Genomic DNA, 17,851 nt, shown 5'->3' with positions numbered 1-17,851 from the left:
TACTTAACAGACAACAGGACCATGTGAAAATATTTTACTATCATCATTATTGCTACCCATACTGAAAGCAGACACCGGCTCTGTGTTTCCTTCCAATGTTTATTACTGAAGATTTAGCCAACAGGCTGCCATCTATAGAACCTAGACCGAATAAAGATATGCAAGACATGTAAAAGCACATAGAAGTTATGACATATCTGTTACAGTAATTCATTACCATTAACTATACCATTTGCTTATCTTAAGTTAATACCATGTTCTTGTATCCTGGATTACTCTTATGGATTTAGACATAGAAAAAAAGTCCTTGCTTTCTCTGGATGGCCTTTCTGGCTCCCTTGCCTCCTGTGATTCTTTTCCCATTGCATTCTGAAGCCCTAATGGCCCTCCATTTCCTTGCCCACTTATAATTTTCATCAGAACGGAGGTTTTTTGAAGGCATCTGATCTTCCTCTGTCCAACCCATTCTCATCAACAGTATCTTATGTAGTTAACTTCCCTCCTGTGACACAATGGTAAATGCAGCCTCATTTTCAGCACTTTGACCAACACAGAGCGAGAGTAACTACATCCTGGTCTTGAAAAAATGTAGTCTTTACTTAGCAGTGTCATGGCCTTTTCATCTGCTTCTTATAAGGCAAAAATAAAAATGGGGGGGGGGGGATTAGATTACTTCTACCCAGACCTCCTACAGACTCACTTCTAATGTTTGCAACCTCTTCCTCACAGTGGCAGATCTTTACATAGAAATGCTTGCACCTCCTTTTAAAAACTTCTGTCAGACTATCATTTGTTTTAACAAATGTTGCCCCACCTTATCACAGGTGCTTATGACATGGCAATACAAGGTCCTGGTTACCATATTTTGTGCGAAGTCCAACCTCAGCAGGCTACTGGGCAACCCTGAGCAATGAGGTTTCTGACATTGTTGAAAATACTGGCCTCTTCACTTCTCAAATATGGTATTATTCCCCATAAGGCCAAGGTCCAGCTCCTCCATTGCTGTCTCCACAGCAGTGAAAAATAGCTACCACATACAGGTAGAAAAATGGCTCACTACTCTAAGCAGGAGAATGCTAGCTAAATACAGACCTGATTTATCAGGCTGATATTCAAGATCAGAAAAATCTCACTTTCTGGGGGGGAAGAGGACATGGTAAAAAAAAAAAAAAAAAAAATTCATGTGAAAATCAAAATCATACCCATTAAGGGCAGTTACACAAACCCAACCTGAAGAACATCATCCGCACCTCCAGGCTAGTTGCTCAACAAAATGCATCTGAAATTATATCCAAGTGCAACAAACACTGGGCAAGACTGCAATCCAGGTTGTAGCTTGTTACAGATCCCACACCATGCCCCAGGATTCCCACTCTTCATTTCTTAAGATGCTGGAAAACATTAAGGTACAACCTTAATTATGGGCGAGTTCAACTACATTACAAAGACATGTGTCTGGAGTGTTTCTCACCAGGCCTCCGCTGAAAATTGGCTTGTTCCAAGTCGGACTTTCTCGGTTAACAAATTTATAATAAGATAAATACCCCACTATCAACTGGGAAAACTACTCATGTGCTAACTCATCAGCTCAACGTTTTCTGGAATTCATAAATTCCAACGCCTTGGATCAGCTTGACCACACTCCCACCAGGGGCAGCAATATCCTGGACCTGGTCATTACCAATATGGGTAATTGGTGTTCCACGCCAAAGATCAACTCCTTGCTGCTCAGATCAGACCACGAGCTAATCACCCTAGACATACACATCCCACCCCCCCCCCGCCATTAAGGAAACCAGTCAAAAACTACTCCAAAGCCGACTTCATGCTTCTTAAGACAGAAGTGGCAAACATCATGACACCCATGCAGATGCTGCTGAATCTTACACAAATGCACTGTATAAGCACATACATGAGTGCATGGATCGTGCCATCCCCAATAGAACCAAGACACTATCCTCCAAAACAAGAAAGACAATTTGGTGGTCCCCTGCCATAAACAAACTCTACAACAGAAGGAAGAAGCTGTTGCAAAAATCCCAAGATTGGAGGAACTCCCTTGGTCAGCCACAGCAAGAAGCAGAGATCCCTCAAAAAATCCTCCAAAGCCAGTTGTGAAAAAAAAAATCATTCTACAGCTATATGCCAATAATCTCAATGGCAACACTTAGATCTGCTCTGAGATACAGCATAATGGCACTAAATATACAGACCAATCGATATTGCCAACGTCCTGGCAGATAGGTTCAGTGCCAACTTTACCCCCCTCTCACCCTCTAAAGGGCCCATCTTAATACCGGAAGAATGCAAAAGCCCGTGTAATCACAGATGAAGTAAAGACTGCACTCTCCAAAGCCAAGAACACAGTATCCATGGGACCAGACAACACCCCAGGCTGTGTACTGCACGAACTACATAACGAACTGGCACCCCACCTAAGTACCATGTTCAATCATAGCCTCACCTCAGGCTATGTGCCTACTGAATGGCGCACAGCGACGGTTATCCCACTCCACAAAGGGGGTGCCAACACGGAACCCAAAAACTACCACCCCATTAGCCTGAAGAGCCTGGTCTGCAAGGCCATGGAACCTATCATCCTGGACCTTATAAACAACGACATAGGTAACCTCCAAACCCTGGACCCCATTCAGTTTGGGTTTGTAAAAGGTAGGTCATGTCTACGAAACCTGATTAACTTCTTTGAAGCCATCACCAGAGCCGTAGATGAGGGCAAGGTAGTGTTACACAGCCTATCTTGACCTTGCCAAGGCTTTCGATACCATCCCCAACTCTGGCATTATAGATAAACTCACTAAACTCTGCATAAATCCCTATGTCACAAGATGGGTGGCCAACTGACTCACTGACAGAACCCACATAGTAAAAGTAGCTGAATCCCAAGTCCAACTTCAGACCAGTGATGAGTGGAGTACCACAGGGTTCGGTCCTGGGTCCTCTCCTGTTAGGCATCTACTTCTATGAAGTGCAGGCCAACACAGAAGGTCTTTGGCTAACAAAGTTCGCAGATGACTGCAAACTGGGAGCCACAACAGAATCACCTAATGATGCAGACATTCTACAAAAGGGCCTCACAGAGACAGATGCTTGGTGTCAAAGTCATGGCCTCAAGCTCAAGGCCAAGTGCACTGTCATCCTCTTTTAGTAGCACAATACCTACCTATGAACAACAAAAAAATATATAAATATATATTGCTACTAAAAATATTACATGGGCAATGGACACTGCAAACAGCTGAAGAAATGACAAAATGGTGCATATTTTTCAGTTTCTGACCATGAGTCACTTTATTTTAAGTTATGTAATGTTATCTTTCCTCAGTCAGCTGTTAGCAAAAAATCAAAAGACTGCATCCAGAAACACTTCAAAGTGACTAATGCAAAAAGAGAGGGGGGTCACAGTTGTGTTTACAGTGCAGTGCCACCCAGAAAGTGGAGAAATATGCATTTTCATCCCACCTTGTTCTTCCATCCAGCATTAATGCCTGTTCTTCACCCTAAGTGGTTAGTGCTCTTTGTAATTTGTTATAAGATAAGCTGGCCTGACTTGAACTGGAATATTTATTTAAAGCTTATCCTATTGGTTGCTCATCACAAAGAATACCACAGACTATATAGCTCAAAAGGTAGAGCTTGATCTGGAGGGGACAACCAGCTTATAGCATCTTGCAAAAGTATTCAAAGATGCACACATGGTAGCCACAAAAATGCCATGCACCAAAGCATTTCTGAAGAAATCTTGTAAGATGACAATAGATCTAGTGCTAACAACACTGGAAGCCAGTGGCAAGAACTTACCATACTTTTTATATATACAATATTTATTGCACTCTCCTCCTACAACAGCATACTGAACCTAAAACATTATGCATTTGATACCTTTTTGCATAACTTATTTTAAGCAGTAGTTGTATACATTACAACATACCTGAGTGCACAGCAACAAGAGCTTCATTTTTACTACACTCCACCTCATCCATATCCTATCATCCCACCAATGCTGCAGAACTCCCCTCATTCTCTTCTCTTCCCAATTTCTCTTCATTACCTCATCTCCTCAATAATGGTGACAACTTTCCTGAAAAAGCTACTGAAGTCTGGCATTCCATACACATTTCTTTTTCTCTGCCTGTGACTTCAAGTTCTGCACTATTCCTGTAGAATTTTACCTGTTCCAAACCCATTCAGTCTTCTGATGCCACCCCCCCTCCCACAGTTGTACTCTGCGCCTTCTTTCAGTTCTTGCACTACCCCGTTCTTTACACCTGCCTTTGACGGTAATAACACCATGTTCTCATTCTTAGAACCTTCCTATCATCTCCATATCAAAACAAAAGGCCCTAAAGTTTCTACCCCATGTTTGCATAAACATCTTTTCCACAACATCTGCATTTTTACACCCCTATCATCTATACAACTGAAATGCCTCTACTTTTCTGGATTTCTATTATCACACCAACAGCCTTACCCTAACTGATGCTCTAAATTCTGTGAAATAACCTCTAATGTACATCCCTGGATGGGCTACATACCTTTCCTTTCTTAGCCAACTTTCAGATCTATTAAAACACTCTTCCTCTCCCCATTCCTTACTCTCCTTCACATACTTCCTTCTTAGATGGACCATCATCTTGTCTGCTTGGCTCTTGCCCAAGCATCTTAAATCACCACTTCTATCATACCTTTCTTCTTTCCCTATCCCCTACCTTGCTCTCCTAGTCTCCTCAGGCCCCCTACTTTCTCCAACCACTTTCTAGATATGTTTCACTACATTCCACCTCTCCCCTCCCTCACATATTACTTATATTTATTACCCTCAACTTCTGCCCTTTTCACCCCTACCTCCTCCATACTCCAGTCATGTCTTCTAATTCTAAAGAAAGATCTTGCACTACTACCCTTACGTCCTTTTTATGAAACCACTTAAAACTGCCATACTTATTAGCTCTCTCAACCACAACACTCCCCCTTCTATCTCACCTGCTTCCCATTTCAACCATCTAAGACTACAGTTCTTAGTCTCACCAGTGGTAACTTCGCTGCAGCCACATACTTGTCAGTTAAGCATCCCTCAGCTCTACCCTTCATTATCTATACTCTTCTTCCTTTCAATCCTCTCCCACTTTCCTCTAGGTAAAACTCACACTTTCTGCTTATATTGAATTAGCTCAGCTTTCAGATAAGTACATGCTTCCCCATAATCAAATAAGCACCAGTTGTTGAAGGAATTCTTTCTGGCATACACTCACCCTGACTATTGATATTGCAAAAATCTAAATCTTGGTTTAACCTTTCTAATTTAAAAAAAAAAGGTTCAAGTCTGGATTGTCTACTCCATTGTGTTCCACCAATGGATATTCTCCCAAGACTGCTGTCAGATCATTCTCATATTTCAAAAGATATGAAAGGCTTAATCAAGAATGTTAAGAGTGGAGTCTACACTGACAGAGAAATAACACAAGAAATTCTAGCAGCAATTAACTTCTGGTTAGATAATGACATAGGGAATACATAACTTGCTTGCAAATGGGCTCCTTTTCAAAGCATTTATTTATGGCTACTTATTTCAGATAAATGTAAAAGAAAATAAATGACACAGATTTGCTTTTAGCAAAAGCTATCCAATCTAGATGCACTTTCTTGAAACAAAGCCTAAGAGAATACTCATTTGAATGAGCTTGAAGTAATATTTTTACTTACTGTTTATTGAAATGTGATTAGTATTAAAGTCCGACTGGGTAGAAACCCATTTTCAGAGATGGCCCACAGAGAAAAGCACTGTTTATTGAAATGTGATTAGTATTACAGTCCGACTGGGTAGAAACCCATTTTCAGAGATGGCCCACGGAGAAAAGCTCCAAATCACAAAACATTTTAAATAATAATTTTACAATCTTCAAAAAATAAAAACCATCGGCAGTTTTTATATTGTATTTAATTTATTTAAACATGGTCATTTAATTTGTAACTATTCTTAACCAATCATTTAATATTCAGAAAAAAATTTAGTTTGTATAGAAATTAAGGTAAGTTAGTCTAAATACAAACAGGAATTGCAATATGATGTGCTGAAAAACAGGCTTATGATATATTTAGAGAGAAAATTAAGGAAGATAATTTGATAGAAATAAGGAAGTAAGTGAAGAAGGGAGAGTAACTAGGTATAAAGAATGAAAAAGGTACTTGTTCACATTTAGGGATATAGTTTACTCTGTTTCTGAGCAAGAACATAAGCAGATTTTAGCTAGGAAGTCTTTCAGAAAAATTTTGAAGTAAGGGGTGGAGGGTATTGACTTTTTGGATACAGGTAAGGAGTTCCAGACCTTAGCAACCTTGTATGAGCACAGACACTGCCCAGCAGATCTGACAGGTTTGTAGACAGACAAGAGTTTTTGGTCACTGAATCACAATGACCGACTGGGAACACAGTTGTGTAGAATGGTTTTTAGTGCTGGACAGGCAGATGGATGCTGGATAATTTTATAGGCAGTAAGAAGAGATTTGTATATGTTAGTTGACAAGACGGTTCTAACCAATTTAGGCTTTTCAATGTTAAACAGTGATGGTTTCTGAAAGGAGTATTTGCTGTAAATTTAGCAATTTTGTTATAGCATTGTTAAAGTTTTAATTTTTGTGAAGCCAGTAAGGATGGGACGGCCATAAAGAAGTGTGGGGAGGATAAGTAGTGGGAAGTTTAGTTTTAGTTGGGTCAGTGAGAACATTTTTGGCTCTGTAAAGGATCCCTAGTTTTTAATGAGTTATTCTTATACAATTTTGTATACGCAGGTCAAATGCAAGATAATCATCCACCATCACCCCTACTGGATGGGAAGTGACTTCAATGGTTGTATTATTAAGAAACAGGACTTTGTTTTTTCATGAGAGGGGGATTTGGGGAAAATTAGTAGCAGTTTTGTCTTTTTTGGTTGAGCATGAGTTGTGAGTTATGAAGCCATGTTTCACTGCTTGTTAAATCCATCCATCCACAACCCCCCCTTTCCCCCCATTTTTACACATGGGGTCAGGCTGTCACTAACAGTGACAATAACCTAAACAAATCTTCCAGAGTAATTTTATTTAGAAGTGTACCATGTTGACAGATGTTGAATCATTTTTGTATTGTATTGCGGAGGGCTCGTGTGGATGTACAGAGGTGCTGGGTAAATGTTAAAGAGGATGGGAACAAGAAGAGAGCCTTGTGGTATGCGGGTGGTGACTGGGAGGTATGAAGAGAGCATGGAGTGCAATTTTACTGACTGATGCCTACTGGACTGTCAGCTTTTTGAAACAAAAAAGGGTGGGGCTGGGAGAGGGAGTTTTGCTGTGATACTGTCTCGAAGGCTTTGGACAAATCTAGAAATAAGGAAGAGACTAGTTTGACATTCTCTCTACCTTTACTGAAAATATCTACATAGACTAGAATGGCAGTGCTAGCACTATGGGAAGGACAGAAGTCATGTTGTAGAAGGGATAGTTCTTCCTGTAGGAGGTAGTCTAGCAAATGTTTATGAAAACATTTTCAAGTATTTTGGTAAGGGGAGACTAGATTGGCTGCTGATAAATTACCTGCCGAATATCTAAAGATCGCAGCCAAAACCATCTCTTACCCAGTCTCCGTGCTCATTAACCGCTCTATCAGAACGTGTTCTTTCTCTGCAGAAAATTTTGCATGTAATACCACTCTCCATAAAGGAGGCAACTCTGTGGAACTGTCCAATTACCCTCCAATAGCCATTCTATCTCCATTATCTAAAAGCCTTGAAAATGTACACATTCCCAAATAATGCGCAATCTCCTCACTAAAACTGCTATCCAACATCCAGCATGGATTCTGTCCCAACCACAGTACTACCAAAGTCCTTATTAGCTTTACCAACACAGTAAACCAACATTGAAACAATGGTAACCTAGTATCCACTGTATTCCTAGATCTCTCCAAGGCCTTTGATAAGGTCTCCCATCTCAAACTCCTTTCTGCTCTCTCCTATCTTAATCTCAGCCACTCCACACTAGCGTGGTTTCAAGACTAACAAAAATCGCCAACAAGCAGTAAAATGGCAAAACTCCTTAACTCACTTCCTACCTGTCACCCTAGGGGTCTCCAAATGATCCATTCTTGGACTTCCTCTTTTCAACATATTCACCTACCAACTCCACAAAGCTACCCAGCAGACCACTCTAGTCCAGTATGCCGATGACTCTAATCTGCTCAATCCCAACACTCCCTCAACTTCAGGAACTGACATGAGTCCTTTACAGCTGTTGAAACCTGGTTAGCCAACTCTCAACTAATACTTAACCCCAATAAAACACAGTTAATGATATTCTATCCCACTAGAGCCTTAGACGCCATACCACCATTCACAATAGTCTCAGCCAATAACACCCCTATCACACCTGTCCAACACACCAAACTTCTAGGGGTTATCATAGAGCACAACATGAAATTCGATATACACATTGCACATACAATAAAGTCCATAAAAACTTGGAACCCTACATAGATGAAAAAAGTACCTCACCAATGACAGTAAAGCCACAATCGCAAGAACACACCTACTATCCACTCTCCTCTCTGCCTCCCCCATACTCACCAACCTAAACAACGCAGACCAACAAACTAAACACTGCTATAATAAAACAGCTAGGTATGTGACTGACTCACCCTTCAGGACACATTACTGCATAGCAATCAAGCAACTATCCTGGCTAGAATTACTCATCTTGCTCACATATAACCAGCTTACAATAGCCTATCAAATTCTATATTATCCCGATAGAGTTCCTGCTCTTCAAGGTCTACTAACAAACGCCTATTAAGATCCAAAATGCACTGGCCGACAAAGGCAAAAGCAGCTCTGGGGACTCCTTTTCCATTTCTTTTGCAAAAGCATGGAGTACCATCCCTGTAGATATTAGGGCCACTGAAAACAATTTCAAAATTCTCCACTGGTCCCATTTACATATTTCTTGGTTATGTAATTGTTCTGACCCTGGGTAGCTGAATTTAATTAGATCTTATCATACCTTAACCTTCTATGAAAGATTGCAACTCCTCCTTTCTATACTCAATGTGGGCTTACTGTACTAGCCACAGATGAATGCAACCAAATGACAACAAAATGTCCTTTCAACAATATTGTTTATTGTAACACGTGCTCCTTACAGTACACATTTGCTTTTTGCTTCTTTCTTGGCCTTGAAACTGCACTTTAAGCTTTGACTCTGCACTGTACTTTAAAGTGTAGTGTATTTACTGTATTTGCTGTACTAATCTTTGTGGACATTTTCTCCGACTGAGGACTACTGCAAGCAGATAACCCAAATGTGATGACTGCAACAGTGAAACACTAAGAACATCAGGAACACTCACTATTAAGAACAAGGTTTTTTTTGTTTTGTAAAGGCAGTAAGAAAAAACTAGAAAGGCTATCAGCAATGATAGGCGTGATTACACTGAAGTGTATACAGAGGAAAAGAAGAAAAGGGGAGAAGACAAATTCAAAACACTGAGAAAGTAGTGGGTAGAGTTCTAAAGTTAACGATTAGGAAAAAGGTAGTGAAATTAAAGAATGAACGAATAGAAGAAGAATTCAAAATACAGATCGCTCGAGAGAAATGGTGAATCAGTCTGTCAGTAAAATCAGCAAAAAAAGATTGGCGGTAACTGGGAGAGGAGCATCGTGGGGAAAAGGGTAAATCTAGAAGGATTTTGCCCATCGGGAGCTACAGTAATGGCAGAACTGGTTCCAATGCTCAGAACTTGACCCCATATGTCGAGGATAAAATGAAAACGGACATCAGATCAAAGCACATTTTTTAAAGGAAAGTGCTAGAATGATCAGACTGGAAAAAAAAAGGGTACATAAAACATTCAAAAGCTTTATTAAAGGCGTTTGTGCAACGCAGCCCTCCTTTTGTGCCATACCTACTAATGCACATGGGGAATGGGAAACAATATTCCTCGCCGAGTGGTTTTCTGACATGCTGCTTTGCACTTAATCATGTGGGGAAGTAAGGTACTACATTTTACAATGGATCCAGAAAGTGGTATTTGCCTTCTTAGTACTGAACAAAAAAATTGTTCTTACAGAGCAGGAAAATGGTGGAGGTGACTGATTTTAACTTCATGCTACAAGGCACTCCTTAGTAACATTAATCAAAAAATGCATTATGAATGTACTGAGCTAGCAGAACTCAGCACAATAACTCACTCACACTTATGTCAGATTTACTTTTAAATGTCTTTCATTTGATACAGTCTTCCTGCAAAGATTCAACTGAAACAGTATGATCTGTTTTCACATGCACAAGCCAACACTTTTAAAGAATTTTTGAAACTGTACTGCATCTCTCTATACCAAATCATCTTTAGCAAAAGAAAAAAAAGTGAGAAGCCATAGGTGCTGTCCAAAGTAACAGGGATGATTTTGCTGTACCATCACAACTGGACATTAGCTAATAAAAGTTGAAAACAGCAACAAATCCACACTCAGTTCCAAACAAAAAGCTTAAAATATTCTCCTTGATTACTTAAGAATTCTTCATTAAGCAGGTTCATTACTTAAACTACTTTAAAGCAATAGCCACAATGTCCAATGCAGTATGAAACAAGACTGTAGTTACTTCAGTCCAGTATTAGCAAGATTGTTAACATATCTCTTGAAAACTTATTTTCTTAGCTGGGAGAGGGAAACAAACAGCATTAAACCGCACAGGAGTAATAATGCTAACAATGATAATCAGAATTAATAAGCATTCTCAACATGGTAGGAGAACGCACTATTCTGATTGCACAAATGGTGCACTGATAAAGCTGGGATACAAGTTTCTGATGCCACTGTACACTCACCTGTCCCTGCTGGCCATGGGAATTAGTTCCTCGCCCTGCAATCTGATCTGTCACCACAGAGACGTACCTCCTTTGCTCATCCAGAATCATATCCAGCTGTCTATTTAGCTGCTTGATCTCCAAATGAATGCGGTTCTGTCCTTCAAATATCTGTCGTAGTTCACGCTCACTAACAGATTCATAGATATCAGCTGTATTAAAAAAAAAAAAAGTTTCACCAAATGCTGCCAAATACACAGTACAAATGACTATTCAAAATTTCGCTAGATACACAACAGACAAATCTGAAGTTAAATGAATGGGGCTCACCTTTTTTTTTAACTGCTTAACAGCTATAAGACAGTATCCATATACCTCCAGGGCCTATACCAAAGTCTTATAGAACTAAGCAGGGGGAGGTGGTTTGCACATCGCTACAAACATCATTAGCTCATTAACAGTTATTATAGCCACCCTTACAGCTCTTGAAAATAGACTTTAGCAGACAAAAGTGCTCCTCTCAGTTTAGAGTTTCCTTTCAGGACACCTTTTTTTTTATTTATTTATTTATTTTTTTTACTTATTTTTATTTGTTCAGCGACTAATTTTGTTTTTACCAAGAGAAATAGAACCAAAGAAAAAGACTAACTTTGTATAGTCAGTATAAACCTGTAAATTCTTAGTATTTCCAGCCAGAGACCTTTTACAGAAAGTAGCAGAATGTGCACAAAACTCAGTAATATCTTCCTCCCCTAAACAAAATAAACTCTATAAACTGCAATTAACACTACCTTTTTAAAGGACCAATACCAGGAAGCAAGAAACATGCAAAGCAAAAAGAGTGGTTACGTCTGCCCCCCCCCCCCCCCCCCCGGGTGGTGGCAGATTGCAACCGCAAACCCCAAGGAAGTTAAAGATCTGTCCAGAATATAAATGATCATCCAAACATCTAAAAATGATTTCCTGTAGCCATGATCCTTATTTTACACCTATTCTTTGCAAACCGAATCCAGCACGTACACTACATTAGTTCACCAAGTCGCTTGCTTTATGAACAAATAATTTTGCAAACATTAACACTTTTAACATAACACCTTAATCATCTGTTTCATAAATGATGCTTTTAGTCAGTCATTGGTATTTGAGTGTCCACATAAAAGCCTAAAGTCTGGTTTAGTTTTCAGTCTGTATACATTTCGACTGTTGATTTGCCGTCTTGAGGCTGACCAATCAGCAGTCAGAGAGAACGTGTGTGAGGAAGCCAAACTTTGTGAAGCTAGCTGGTTGCTGTATCCTGGGCAAGATACAACTTGTATATAGCCTAAGTTTACTGCAGCAGTAGGAGTGATGAACATCTGAAAGTGTAATTCACACACTCAAAACTTTTGAAATCTGCTGCTATAGGAAAGTGATAAGCATCCTTTAAATCTGGAGTCATTAACATCTTAAATAGGTAATGAGAAGTAATAGGACATCAAGGAATAACATTCTAAACTTTGGAACTTTCACAAAATGGTTTAGAAAGGAAAGATCCAAGAATGATCTCCATGAAGTTTTCCTTTGGTACCAGAAAGATTCTTAAATAAAAACCTTCCCTGTCCAAGGAGGGACAACTATCACCCCCCCCTGTGTTAGCAGATGCTGAATGACGAGAGGGAAAAAAAGGCAGTCTGATATGGCGGATGGGGAAGAATCCCCTGAAAATGAGGGAGAGATTCTCATGGCCATCTGCATCCCAGATGAATCACACTCTGAATATATTTGCCTGAGACTATACGATGCAAACAGAAGTGAAGATCCAGACTTTGGGAAGAAAAAGGGCCTTGCTAGGGTGGGAAGAAGGAGAGAACATTCTGCACATAGTCAAAGACTAGTTGGGGCTGTCCTCATTTCCAGAGGGGCTCTAATTTTTTTGAAACTTCCTTGCTACTGCATTTTGAAAGTCTAATTACAGCATCTTGCTGTGTCTTCTTATTCTGCTTTTTATAAAATACTGGAAATATAGCTGTAAATCCCTTGAGAATTTCAGAGAAGGAAGGCAGGCTAAAAAAATCTGAAAAACTCCCTGAATCTGCTATAGTGGCAGGTCTAAACACCTTCTCGATTTAAGGAGAAATTCAAAATTTCAACTTTTACATCGTCAGGAAGGTTTTTAAGAAGCCTTCTCATTAATAGTTCCAGTGCCAGTAGCAAGACTTCCCCAGTGACTGGCATAAGAGTCTGACAAAGATGAGTTCCCTGTCCCTTCTTCCAATGCAGACAATAGTGGTTTCTCTTACCCACTAAGGGCACTCCAACAGCCGCAGAGGATATGCCTAAACCCCCCCCCCCCCAAAGTAAATCAATACAATTTTTATGTAGGAAAATAGTTCTAAAACAGAATACTCCAAAGTAAAACATGACAAAAGTCACCTGACAGTAATTTTTCATAGCTTAAAATTATTTTCTCAGAAAAAGTTAAATTTTTGATAAACAGAACTTTTTTAAAACAGAACAGACAAGGTTTAGGTCCCTACAGCATGTAGCTCGGAGGAATTGGGATTTCTTTAAGTGCAGCATGTCAGCTCTGGGTTTGACATAGCTTTGTATGTTAGGCAGAGATCACCTCTGAGAAGGCGATATGCGCTGGAGTAAAGCTGGAGTTTGAGACTGTCTGCGTAGGGCACCTGTTTGAGGCCGGTAATCCTCTACGTGAGGTATTTCTGCGGCCTTTCCAGTTGTTGTACATGTCCTGTGAGGTACATACCAAAAAGGGCATTGTGCTCTATAATGGGTCGAATGAGTGATGAGTAGAGGGGAACAATGACCTTTTTTTCTGGGTGAAAAAGCTTTTGTGATGAGGTGTGCCATGTAGAAGGATTTTCTGACTACTGTGGCGATGTGATTTTCAAAGGAGAGACTACTATCCACCTGTGTCCAAAGGTCTCTTATCACACTTTCGGTGTCAAGTACACTACTGCCTATGTTGTAGTTCATGGGTAGAGAGTTTTTACCAAAGGGGATGACAATGCACTTAGCATTGAGCTTGAGGCCATGGCTTTGACACCAGGCATCTGTCTCAGTGAGGCCCTTTTGTAGGATGTCCACATAGTTAGGAGTTTAGATTATGGCTCCTAGTTTGCAGTCATCTGTGAACTAGACCTTCTGTGTTAGCCTGTACTTCAGAGAAGTAGATACCAAACAGGAGAGGACCCAGGACTTAACCCTGTGGTACTCCACTTGTCACTGGTCTGAAGGCAGATTTGGAGTCTGCTACTTTCATAGTGTGGGCTTTGTCAGTGAGCCAGTTGGCAAACCATCTTGTGACATAGGGATCTATACCTAGTTTAATGAGCATCTATAATTCCAGAGAGGGGGATGGTGTCGAAAGACTTGGCAAGATCTAGACAGGCTGTGTGAACAGTCTTACTCTTGTCTACGGCTTTAGTGACTGCTTCAAAGTAGTATCAGGTTTAGGAGACATGATCGGCCTTTTACATACCCGAACTGGTTGGGGTCCAGAGTTTGGAGATTACCAATGTCTTTGTTTATAATTCCATGATGATACGTTCCATGGCCTTGCAAACCAGGCTCGTCAGGCTAATGAGGCGGTAGTTCCCAGGGTCCGTGGTGGCTTCCCCTTTGTGAAGTGGAATAACAGTCACTGTGCACCATTTAGTGGGCACAAAGCCTGAGGTGAGGCTATGATTGAACATGGTACTCAGGTGGGGTGCCAGTTCGTTCTGTAGCTCGTATAGAATGCAGCCTGGGATGTTGTCTGGTCCCATGGGTGCTGTGTTCTTGGCTTTGGAGAGTGTGGTTTTTACTTGTGCAGCCGTGATTACAGGAACTTTGCATTCTTCCGGTATAGAGGTGGGCCCTTTAGGGGGATGAGAGGGGGGTTAAAGTTAGCACTGAACCCATCTGCCAGGATGTTGTCAATATCAGTTGGGTCAGTATATTTAGTGCCATTGTGCTGTAACTCAAAGCAGATCAGAGTGTTACCATTGAGATTCTTGACATAGCTATAGAATGCTTTGTGGTTGTCTTTAGAATCAGTGGCGATTTTGTTTTCTAACTAGCTTTGGAGGATTTTATGAGGGATCACAGCTTTTTACTGAGGCTGACAAGGGAGTTCCTCCACTCATGGGATTTTACTCTTTTGCAACAGTTTTTTCCTTCTGCTGTACAGTTTGTTTATGGCAGAGGACCACCAGATTGGCTTCCTTTTTTTGGAGGACAGCATCTTGGTTCTGTTTGGGATAGCATGATCCATGCACTCATGTAAGTGCTTATAAAGTGCAATTGTGTAGGATTCAGTAGTCGTAACTGTATTGTCCATCTGCATGGGTGTCATGAAGTTCACCACTTTGTCTTAAGAAGCATGAAGTTGGCTTTGGAGAAATATTTTACTGTGGTTTCCTTAATGGTGGGTGGGGGCAGGATGTGGACATCTAGGGTGATTAGCTTATGGTCAGACGAATGAGGCACTGAAGTCAGGTGTGGAACACCGGTCACTCATGTTGGTAATGACTAGATCTAGGATACTGTTGCCCCTGGTGGAGGTGTGGATAAGTTGATCCAGGGCATTGGAGTTTATGAATTTCAGAAAGCGTTGAGCGAAGGAGTTGGTACATGAGTAGTTTTCCCAGTTAATGGTGGGGTAGTTGAAATCGCCCATTATTAGGGTGTTTGGTTGAACCCTAATATTTTTCAGTACATCAAGAAAAGAGGAGTGGGAATCCTGGGGCATGGTGGGGGATCTGTAGCAAGCTACAACTTGGATTGCAGTTTTGAACAGGGTTAGCTGCACTTGGATAACCTCGGATGCATTATGCTGAGCAACTAGTCTGGAGGTGTGGATATCCTTAATGAATATGGACACACCTTCGCCTTTGGTGTTCCGGTCCAGGTTACATGGCCGAAAAGTGTGGTACGATTTATAGCCTGGTAGTGCAGGGGTGCTCTCTGGAGCCATGAACCAGGTCTCAGTCACTGCACAGATATCTCCATTTTGAGGAGTGCCTCGAGTGAGTGCATTTTGAGATTTAGACTTCTAGCATCGAATAGCATCACCCTCAAGTTTTTGCTTGCCTTTTCCTGTTACGGAATGAACGGTGGTGAATTTGTCATTTGAACCTTGCCTAAAAAAAGCACAATACGGGTGGCAAGAACCTTAGCCAGTATCCAAAATCCAAGAGGTGACAGGTGCAGGCCATCTCTGGCAAAGCATCGTAGTCTGTCGACAATGTCATCCCAGGCAGACCGATACTGCATCCCTTTTGAATGCCGCCAGAAGCTTAGCCAATAAGTCCATTATTTTGTCCTTGTACTGTGGTATCATTCTGGATGATGGCAGAATGCTACTCAGGGCTAGGGTCATACCTGCCTGGGCTACAAGATCAGAGTCCTCTTCCAGGTCTCTTTTCATGTAGTCCAAGGAGGTAAGTCTCAGATCGTTCACACCAACATGACAATGACCATATTTGTACTTGTTGTGGAATAACCTAAGTGTGTGGGTTATGTGGCAGATCCTGGCACCCGACAGGCAGCTGACAGTACCCTTCTCCTTGTTTAGCCTGGGGAGTGGGACATAAGAGTGCGTGACTATAGCGTCACCTATGACTACTGTGTTGTGTACATTGTTTTGCCTTATTGGCTGTGGTTGAGTGGCACACCGAGTGTGCGGGCTATGTCTCATTTGGGTTGTGTTGGGGGGTGGAGGTTGCTTGCATGTCTGCTTTGGAGGTCTCTGTTGCTTGGGCAGATTATTACTGAGCCTCCGCAAATGTTTGTGTGTGGATTTTGGTGGTGTAGATTTAGTGAGACTATGTGATGAGTGTGGTGTGGTGCAAGTGTTTACCATCTCCTCAACTGTCAAATTCAGCCTTGGTTGGAGAGAGCTTTACCTCCAGTTTGGCTAAGTACATATCTCACAGGTTGTAGTGTTGGGTGGTTGGAGGAGAGGGTTGTCTGTGTACATGAGGCAATTTCTACATTGCCCCATGATGCCCAAATTCATCAGACAGACATGGAGAATTTTTCCATGGAAAAAGGCTAGATATCTGAGATTATGGATGGTAAAGGAGAGTGGAAAAAAAAAACAATGGAACAAGGGTCAAAGTAAACCAAATCATCAATGCACACAAAAGTGTGGCGTGTGCTCTGCTGCGTGGAAAGAAATGGAGGACAGAAAATTGCTCTTGCACTCTGCCACAGTTAGGACATTGATGGATGGCACCAGATTGGTATGTCATTAATCTGACAGTCGAAATAAATTCCTGCAGCGACAACACATCCCAAAACAAATGCTCGTTTCAAAAGGCACGGAAGTAAGATGCATGCTTCTATTTTCTGCAGCATGAGAGGCTGGTTGCATTCCTATGTAAACTTTCTTGGAATATGCCTATCGCCATCAGGTGTTACTTCAGGCCACTGCAAGAGTAAGATGGCCTTTCCTTCCTCAAGAGAAAGGCGAGGCAACCTTTGGCACTGCCCCAATCAGGTCACTTGGTGCCCATGCCATTAGTCAAACTTGGGTCACAAGTGATAAAGACAGATACTCCTGCCTTGGTGCTAGAGGGTCGGTTACCCTTGTAAAACATATGCATTCTCTTTGTAACCAAATGGTGCTGTTTGAATGTAAATTTCCTTCAGTTCTACTATCCCTTAGGATGTAATTCTAAGTTTCCCATCCTGATTTACTTGTTACACAATCCAATGTCGTTTACTAAACATCTTTTAAATGCAAAAACTGATGCTCTTACAAAAATACGTACTGGGTACTTATGCATCATGCCTGAACTTGGTCATTAATTTACAGTGCACTTGCGCGATTAACAAAAATTAACCAAAGGAATTAAGCAAAATTACTCACTTGCCTCTCCCTGTATTTCAGGATGCTCCTTTTGGAATTCTTCTTTCTTTTTATCTAGTTCCTGCTGGAAATGCTCAAATTCTTCTTGGTATTTTTCTTTATCTTTCTCCGGAATTTCTGTATCGGGTGAAGGCTTTTAAGTA

General features: G+C 41.0%; 1 protein-coding gene across 1 annotated transcript in view; it reads right to left on the bottom strand.

Moving 5' to 3' along the window:
- LMAN1 (lectin, mannose binding 1) overlaps positions 1-17,851 on the bottom strand; it is a gene marked incomplete in the record, with an annotated part of 407,951 nt that overhangs the window by 264,927 nt on the left and 125,173 nt on the right. Inside the window, 2 exon segments of the mRNA XM_044066156.1 lie at positions 10,874-11,064; positions 17,709-17,841. Coding sequence (XP_043922091.1) covers positions 10,874-11,064; positions 17,709-17,841 — 324 coding nt within the window.

Source organism: Protopterus annectens, chromosome 1.part0 (assembly GCF_019279795.1).
Source record: "Protopterus annectens isolate FY-2018-M chromosome 1.part0, PAN1.0, whole genome shotgun sequence".
Lineage (NCBI taxonomy): Eukaryota > Metazoa > Chordata > Ceratodontiformes > Protopteridae > Protopterus > Protopterus annectens.
Note: the sequence above shows the minus strand (reverse complement) of the source record. Positions and strands in the feature narration are given on the sequence as shown.